Source organism: Condylura cristata, unplaced genomic scaffold (genome assembly GCF_000260355.1).
Source record: "Condylura cristata isolate star-nosed mole 26May11 unplaced genomic scaffold, ConCri1.0 scaffold00011, whole genome shotgun sequence".
NCBI lineage: Eukaryota > Metazoa > Chordata > Mammalia > Eulipotyphla > Talpidae > Condylura > Condylura cristata.
The window spans coordinates 36654735-36663980 of record NW_004567112.1 but is presented as its reverse complement, the minus strand read 5'-3'; the positions used below and the strand labels follow the sequence as shown (position 1 = coordinate 36663980).

The following is a 9246-nucleotide window of genomic DNA, read 5'->3' as shown; positions in this document are numbered from 1 at the left end:
CCTCCGGGGCAGGCGGGAATCGAACTCATGCGGAGGTGGCTTTAGCTTCTCAGTGCAGTGCTTTAACCCGCTGCGCCACCAGGGAGGGCCCCCAATAATATTTTTTAAAAGAAATTTGAACCAGATTAAATTCTGATTTTACTTAGAAATGATGTCAGAACATAATTCTGAGGGTTTCATATATAGTGAGTGGTGGGAAGTTCCTATATATTTTGCTTTTTGGCTTTGGGTCAGTTTTTTTTGTTTTTTTGTTTTTTTTCATTGAAATGGTGTCTCCTCATCTCCATCTTACGAATTAAAACCTTTCCAATCAAATGTGTACATTTTATGAAGCCATATATTTAATGTTATTTAAAGAAGCAAAAATATTTACTGTAGACTACCACAAACATAAACTAAATTCTCTCAAATTTCAAATATCATGCTATTATGAGTTCCATCTCCAACCAGGGAGCTGATCCTATGGTGCAGCAGACCTCTCCTGACCCGCCTGCTGCTCCCCTCAGCAGTGTGTTTCAGCCCATCTGCCTGTTCTGCTCCCCACTCAGTCATGGTGAATCCTCTCACCCTCCCACCACAACTCTGGCCTACACCTTGGCTCTTGTATGCATAAATAAATTAAATAAATATTTTTTTAAAAGTCATGCTATTGTTATGCTCTGAATAGTGGACACCTACCAGGAAGTGGGACTTGTGCCGGGCCACCACCATAAGACTGGGAAGGTGGCTGTGGATAGCCTGGATAGCCTGCTCCACCTGGTGGGGCTCCAAACCCTTGGCCTGGAGGAAGAAGAGAAAAAAATAAATATGGTAACAGTTTAATGAGAAAGTTTTAGAAAAATATCTACCATTGACAGTAGAAAAAAATGTGCTAGTAATGCACTGCCAACAATTCCTTTTCATCTAAATTCTTCTCACAAACTCCTCCTTCTACAATAAAAAATAAATTAAAAAAAATTTACTTCATTGATCTTCCTAGCTAACTTATAAAAGTGACATGTTTTTTCTTTTACCTTTGCACAAAAGTATCCTAAAGGTTACAGCTAGGTTAACTAAATTCTCTTAATTAGGATTACAAGTAATGAAGCAAGATGTATTAATTAATTAATTAATGCATTAATTAATTTAGATTAAGCAATATATTCATCCTTAATTACCGTAAAACATATTCCAATTCCTTTAACAACAGAAGTTTTGACACTCTTCCTTGTTTTCATGCCCCCTAGAAACTTCATTCTTCTTTCTGGCTAGCTAGATTTTGACTGTCTAAGAGAGATTAAAAGTGACCCTGACCTCATGTAAAAGAGATAAGAACAAAGAGGATAAAGAATAAAGGGGTTAAAGACAGTGCTATCAAGCTATCACTGGCCACTGCAGCACGAGTTTGGACCCAGGCCAGACCAGGGAGGTGACCCACATGACACAGCCAACTTCTCCTATCTCACCTGCTGCTCCCCTTAGCAGTATGTTTCGGCAAACCTGTCTTTTCTGCTCTCCAACTCTGTCTCTGGTGAATCCTCTCACCTCCTCCACACCTCTGGCCTACACACCAGTTCTTGTATGCATAAATAAGTAAATTGTAAAAAAAGAAATAAACACTACAGCAATGACAAATCATCCTATGTTCACCAACCCATAACTTACCTCCAGGGTAGGATGGGGAGCCCCCTGTCTGTGGAGTTCCAGGATAGCCTCCAGGAGCTGGATAACCTCCAGGAGCAGGGTAACCTCCAGCTCCAGGGTAGCCACTGCTTGGTGCTGGTGGGTAGGCACCTCCTCCCATGGGAGGAAAGCCGGTAGGATAAGGATACTGACCAGGAGGGGGAAAAGATGACTCCTGACCAGCAGGCTGAAAAAGCAGAATAACTTTCAAGTGCATATCATCACAGAGAAATATGACCCACATAATAAAGGGAACAAACTGAGATAACTGGTAAGTCTAGCTTACTCCTTTGCATTTTAAAAGTTCTATTACAAGTCTTCATATCTGGCCCTCCCTAGTGGCACAAAGGGTTAGGATGCAGCACTGCAAGCTAGCTGCAGCCACTTCAGTGTGAGTTCAATCCCCAGCCCTGGAGGTGACCCACATGGCGCAGTAGATCTTTCCTGTTTCACCTGCTGCTCCCCTCTAATCCCTTCGGTGATATGCCTGTTCTGCTCCCCACTCTGTCTCCTGTGAATCCTCTCACAGCCCCTGCACCTCCGGCCTGTACCCCACTTCTGTATGCATAAGTAAATCTTTAAAAAAAGAAAAGAAGTCTTTATATCTTAAATGCATCTTTCAGTACACTGGTTTGTCAGGATACTTGTTTGTCAGACAGAGTGGAGAACAGAACAGGCAGATCAACTAAGTACACTGCTGAGGGGAGCAGCGGGCAGGTCAGGAGAGGTCTGCCATGCCATGTGGGTCACCTCCCTGGCCGGGGATAGAACTCGTGGTGAAGCAGCTGCAGCCAGCTTCATGCTGCTGCGCTTTAACCTGATGTGCCACCAGGGAGGGCCCAGTTACACTGAATTCTATTTGTTTTTCTATCTGGAAGTAATAATAAGTCTCTTTCCAAACCTTAAGGCTTCAGAACAACCAATACATTTTATTAGTTCCTTCATTTTCTTAGTACCCAGAAATGTGAGAAAGAGTCCCCTCTCCACCTTAAAGAGAGAAATTCATGGCTCTCTTACAACACACCCAGACCTGTTGCATAAGAGAGGGGAAACAAAAAGACAACCTGAGTCACACCTGGGTGTGACAGTTTAGATTTCAGTTCAGCTAATGTCAATGTATGGCAGAGATTGTTATTCTATGTTCACAAAAGTCTTCCTTCTCTGGCCGAAAAGCTAGACTACATTTCACAGACCCTATTACAATCAAGTAGGACCGCATGACAGAATATTAAAACCACATGGTGAATGAGTATAGATGGGAGAAATGTACACCACCTCCAACCTTGCCCCTAAAAAACCTCCTGCCCAAGGGTGCACTGGAGATCTCCAAGGTCCTGGAAGGTGGCAGAGCCAACACATGAAGGAACCTGGGAACTGAAAGATGGCATGAAACAAAGCCTCCTCCCACACTGCCACTTCCATCACCTGCTCCAAAAGTCTGAGATATTTTAGTACTATAAGTGGCAATACTTACGGGATATCCAGGGAAAGGCGGGTAGCCCGGGGGAGGATAGCCTGGGTAGGACATTCTGTAACAATAAAAAATGCCCTCTGTCACTTTTATAAGGGGTAAGCCTTTGAAGATATAGATTGTCATAGGGTTTAATATAAAATATTTATACACTCATTTCAAAGGAGTCTGGCAGGCATTCAAATGTAGCTATTAAAGATATAAGCAAAGTTTGTAATACTTCATTTCACCATTTGTACTAAAGGAGTCAGCACAGCCCAGTAAATGTTCCAACTTCATTCTCCTCATACCACATAATTTCTGTCACATATGAATAGTACTAGCCCTATTATTTATGGAATATTTAGATCAGTTTTTCACTTAAATCTATTTTTAAAGGTATGTTTTCTATCACTTCCATAAATGGAAAACTTAGGGGGGTTTTTTGGCCACCAGAAGATAATATTAAAAAGAACATATAGATATTAAAACAAATATTTTGTAGTTCCACAGAAATCACCTTACAAGATATAATGATACCACTAAAAACAATGGTTCAATGTTTAAGAGTTAACACCCTGTAGCCCATATATCTGGATTAAAGCAGTTTTAACTTTGATTATGAAAAATTTCAAATTTATTTAAAAATAAAGATAATAATATAAAAAATGCTAAGTACTCATCACTCAGGTGCAATAATTAGCAAATCATAGCCAAATTTGTTGTTTTAATATTTTTACTTACTACCTAACACTCTACTGGATTATTTTGAAGCAAATCCTGATACTTTTCCATGCTTACACATACCTCAGTACATATTTCTAAAAACATTAGTACTTTCAAAATATTACAGGGATATTTAAAAAATATAACCATACTCTCAATGTACCAGTGTTAAAATTTCCAATTATCTATTAAATATTTTATTTAAAAATTATTTAGCAGAAAACATGGAGCTTCCATACGACCTAGCAATCCCACTCCTAGATATCTACCCAAAAGACACAAAAACACTGATTCAAAAAGATACCTGCACCCCCATGTTTATTGTTGCTTTATTCATAATTGGAAAGACATGGAAACAGCCCAAACGCCCAAAAATGGATGGCTGGATTAAAAAGATGTGGTACATATACACAATGGAATATTACTCAGCAACCAAAAAAAAGAAACACATGTCTTTTGCAGCAACATAGTTGGAGCTGGAAAAGATCATGCTTAGTGAAATAAGCTAGAAAGAAAAGGAAAAATACCGGATGGTTTCACTCATAGCAGGAATATAATGTTAACAGGGGAGAAAATAATGATAATGATGAACAGCTACATACCAGAGACATTTTATGGGGGTGGGGTGGGGAAGGGATCAAAAACAGTGAGGGGAGAGAAATGCACTGGACTATAGTGATGGCACATGGGTGATTTGGTGATGGGAAGCCAACAGGGATTACAACTGGGATGAAAAAATGCACAAAATGATATAAAAATAAACTATTATATTTTTAAAAAATTTGTTTAGTAGAAAAATCCAAACATTTAAAAGTAGAAAGAACAGAATTAGACTACTGAAATTGTTGTTTTTATATAAAAACATTTTTTATGGCTCAACCTAATATAATTGAAGCCCATGCTTTCTTTATGGTCAGTTTCAGTAATTACCAAATAATAGACAAATCTATTTATCACTTGTACCACAATCACTACCCTATCCTAGAATATCTTAAAGCAAAATCCTATAACTTTTTATTCATAAATATTTCATTTTATTACCTATAAAACTACAAGGACTCTTTTAAACGATAGCCATTTAATAATACTATGTCTATGAAGAAATCACCACTGCTAAAACAAATGCAAATAAACAATAGAGAAAAAATTCAAAGAAAACCTTTTCTTAGCATGATCAAACCCAAAAAACAACTGTTCATGGTCAAATGTAATTATCTGGCAAATACATCAACACAGTCAAAAATTGTTTACATCTTCCATAACACACCATGAAAGGCTGGAGAGTAAATACACTATCAAAAGTTTAAACTAGGTTTTAAAAGGAGAAAGACACATTGTCAAGGAATTAAAACAATGTCATGAGCAAAGAAAATGATGGTATATAATTGTTACATGGACTATGACCAAAACAAAATGAGAAAGGGCAGATTAAGATAGAAGTAAATCAAGAGGCCTTCAGTGGTGGTGTGGAATTAAATATTCACCATTCTCTACCAGATAATATTCCTTATCTATCAATAGTACCGTACTTAAGTTACCAATTACTCCAGTGGAGCAAGTAAGGCAATATTTTTCCATTCTTCCTTCCTTTGAAATACCCCTCCTATTTTTCTTGTTATTTTTACTCTAATTAAAAATATCCTTAGACCATGTTTTCATCATTGGCACTCATTTAACTGAAATTACTTCGCCATTTACATCCTTGTTTATGGTCTTACTCTTTCAGTTTTTCTGGACAACATTTACCAGATGAACACTTATAAAATGCTTCTTTTTCAGCCTGTTGCTCTTCAGGTCCAAATTCCTCACTGACTGCTACTAGAGTATCAAATGAAAATTCATCAGCCTGACAGGTCTCCTTAGCACTGGCTTGAATTCATCTATTCAATTTATCTCTTACCAACACGGAACCTTAATGCGAAACCTCTACCACTTGAACCACTCCCAACATGCCTTTGCCCAAGTCACTGTTATCATTAACTGACTTCTTGGCGCTTACGCCTTGGCTCACTCACTCTCTTGACTTACCCAGCTCAAATCTTTCCTCTCCCTTTGCTGAACAATGTATTAGATAAAACCGCAGTGTATCTGTGAATCACACAAGGATTTGTTAAAATGAGGACTCTGACTCCGTAGAGCTAAGATGGCGCCTAAAAGGCTGCATTTCTAGTTAAGCTTCCAGGTAATGTGGCTGCTCTTGGTCTGTAAAATTTGCTTTTGTACCAGAATATTTTGCATTTCTGGATTTACCATCTAATTTGTTACTTTTGGCTCTTCTCCCCATACAGTGGCAAATGATTTCTATTTACTTTATACCAAGACCCTAAACACATATGGTTCAACATTTATGAAAGTTCATTATACAATATTCATTGTCCTAGGTGTTGATAAAAAGATAGGGGTAGGAGGGAAATAGGCTGCCTTTTGATCTACAGCATAGGAATATAAGATAATGAATTTATTATAGTGGCTTAAGAATGAAAGGGCACATATTGAATCAAAGTTGTAAGTTAAATAGTAAAGATAATTAGAAAACTGATCCAGGCAGTTCTAAAATAGTCATTTGGGGTTCTAGGTGTAAAAATAAGAACAGGCTAAGTTGTTTTTTGCTTACTTCTTCACCATGCCTGGTTAGTAGGATATAAAGGCTCAACAGCATCTAAGAATAGTCAGAAAGATCAAGGGCAAAAGAGGCTAGGATCAAAAGAGAAAATAATGTGAAAATAAGTTATAAAAGAAATTAATGATTTTAAAGGCAATGTGTAGTGTAGATGACATAAGCAATTTAAATTCCTAATACTCAGGAACTGTTTCAGTGATAAAGTCCTATTTCTAATTTTTTAAAGCTATGATATATTACCTTTAAGGACCTAGAAGAATTATGTCAAAAGATTTCAAAACAAAATGAAAACATCTGCATATGAGGTGAAAAAGCAATTTTAAGAAAGTAAATTTTGATACATTTTGAAAAATGTAATTACATAAAGGACTGGAATGCAATTCCATTTCAAGGGATGTACTTTAAAGAAAACCACAAATGCAAAATAATGTATGTACAAGGCTATTTACTACACCACTGTTTGTAATAAGAAAAGGTTAAAATAATTAAAAGTCCCTCAATAAGGAACGGATGAGGGCGCAATGGATTAAAGCACAGCACTATGATGCTCTCTATAGTGACTGCAACACAGGATCGAACCCACATGTCCCAGCAAACCTCTCCTGTCTTGCCTACTGCTCCCCTCAGCAGTGTACTTCAATCAATCTGCCTGTTCTGTTCCCCACTCTGTTTCTGGTGAAGCCTTTCACCCCCACACCTCTGGCTTGTACCCCAGTTCTTATATGCATAAAAATAAATCTTTTTAAAAATGAAATAAAATAATTTTTTAAAAAAGAAACCATCTCTAAATTATATTAAGTGGGGGCAGGTGGTGAGAGAAGGAAAGAGTACATAGATAACTTTCACCCTTAATATAAAATATAGTTACCTTAGTGTGAAATATATTTCTTCTATATGTAGAGAATATTACTGAAAGTACGCTCCAAAAAGCAGAAAACAATTTGTTCTCAGGGAGGTGAGAGAGTAATGAGGCCCACTTTTCTACATACCTTTACCACTTCTGGAATTTTACATGTATCATCTACACAGAACATAGATTTTACAAAACTCAGGGTGACTCAACAAATTACTCACTGTACTCAAGGCATAAGACTCTATGGTGGGCCAGAGCTTTAATTTTTCTTTTAAATACTGTGTCAGCAATTACTTTTAAAAGATTAGAAAGTCATTCTTGGTCCTCCAAACCTTCTCCACCCAGTGAGTCAGCTACTACTAAAAGGGGTGGGTCTCACTATGGAGACTCATAGATGGCATGAAGCCCAGGAACACAAGAGGCACTTGCAAATTTAGGAAGCAGGAAAGTTGACTGAAGATGGCCAACAATTTTCCAAAACCTGCCTTTTGGTAGGGAAGGACAATTTAAATCAGCTAACAAGGGCCCTTGGTAGAAAATAAGAGGCTTGGGTAGCCTCCATAGGGACTTGATGGCCATCTTGGTGAGGACTGAAAGGGAGGTTGAGTTTGTAGCAGCCAAAATGATCTCTTGTACTACCTAATGCCTGTGACTCCTTCCCTGCTTGAGATCACGCATTACACTACTTGTCTGATTAAGATAGCTTATTTCATACCAGCTGCTTATCAGTTGGCAGAAATCATGGAGTTTAAAGGCAGCTTTAGGGTGAATGTCATCTCCCTAAACGTTTGCACAGGTTGGGCTGATAACAATAACAGCACACGCTTGCAGCGGTTCAGGGAATAGTAATCAAATCTGGGATGCTGTTTGCTGGAATCGTTTCCAAGAATTACAACCTTCGGCTGGTGTACAGTTTGGCTATGGATTCTATCCTAGGGTTTACTAAGCACAGTCCCCAAGTTTCCATAAATTTGCTGTGTCACCGGGAAGTCTAGTCTCCAGTCCGACTTAACTTTCGGCCCCTACGCGGTCGAGGTCGCTTAAGCAAGGCCATCTTCTGGCCTCAGTTCCTCCACGGGCGGTTCACCTGCGCACGCGGGCGTCACCGCTCTCTGATCTCCGGATGCCCAACAAGTACAGAACCGACGGCCGCCGATTCATTCCACTCCCCCAGCCTGCTCACCACCCGCAGGTTCCCCAATTCCACGCCAAAGTTCCTCTGCCCCGACAGTCCCGCACACTACCCGGGGCAGACGCGTACACAGCGTCTTCTGCCCCTGGGAGGCCCACAGGCCGCTCTTCCGCCCCAAGTCGCGGGGACGCAGTCGGGATCCCCCCTCTCGCGGACCGCGGGCCTCAGAGCCGGCAGGGCGAGGAAACGCCGGGGGACGCGGGATGGAAAGGGTAGGGGGCGCCGTTCCTCACCTGTCAGCGAGAGCAGCGTCACTGCCCAATCCAGTTGCCGGCAAGATGGAGCTAGAGGAGGGCCGGGAGAAGGCGGGGCCCTGGTGGCCGCCGCCCGAGCCCGTTAGCACAACCACAGCGCCGGGAACGCCCCCGGGGCTGGCCCGGGCGGCACCTGGCAGGGCCTGCCCCCCGCGGCCTGCAGGACCCGGACTGGGGCTCCCCCCACCCCCTGCCTCGCCCCGCCCCTCCGCGCCCAAGTTCCTCCTGCCGGGAAACGACACACCCTTCGTGGACCAGCCAGTTTGATAACATTTCTAGGTCCCAAGGGCCCTTCCCAACTCGGTTTTGTGCACCTTTAAGTCACAGGAAGTTGCAGGGTTTCTGAGGGATCCTGGAGCCCCTTCAGTGGCGGGCAGCCGAGAAGGGAAGAGTCTGGAGGGGTGAGTCTGCGAGGCCAGTTCCAACCTCTGGGCCTCAAGATAGGCTGAGTTCCCTGTATCTTGTAAGGGCTTCAAGGTCTATGTGTTT

The 9246-nt window shown here is 40.8% G+C and overlaps 1 protein-coding gene across 2 annotated transcripts in view; it reads right to left on the bottom strand.

Moving 5' to 3' along the window:
• The window catches only part of ANXA7 (annexin A7), a 24540-nt gene extending 15665 nt beyond the window's left edge, over nucleotides 1–8875 (bottom strand). Inside the window, exons 1-4 of one of the 2 annotated variants that reach the window (XM_012723769.1) lie at nucleotides 8737–8875; nucleotides 3137–3191; nucleotides 1645–1849; nucleotides 679–780 (exon numbers count right to left, since the gene is read on the bottom strand). In XM_012723769.1, the coding sequence (XP_012579223.1) occupies nucleotides 679–780; nucleotides 1645–1849; nucleotides 3137–3190 (361 nt within the window). In that variant the 5' untranslated portion in view covers nucleotide 3191; nucleotides 8737–8875. The remainder of the gene's footprint in view (nucleotides 1–678; nucleotides 781–1644; nucleotides 1850–3136; nucleotides 3192–8736) is intronic. The other variant, XM_012723768.1, reaches the window with a different exon arrangement.
• Between the last annotated feature and the right edge of the window lie 371 nt (nucleotides 8876–9246).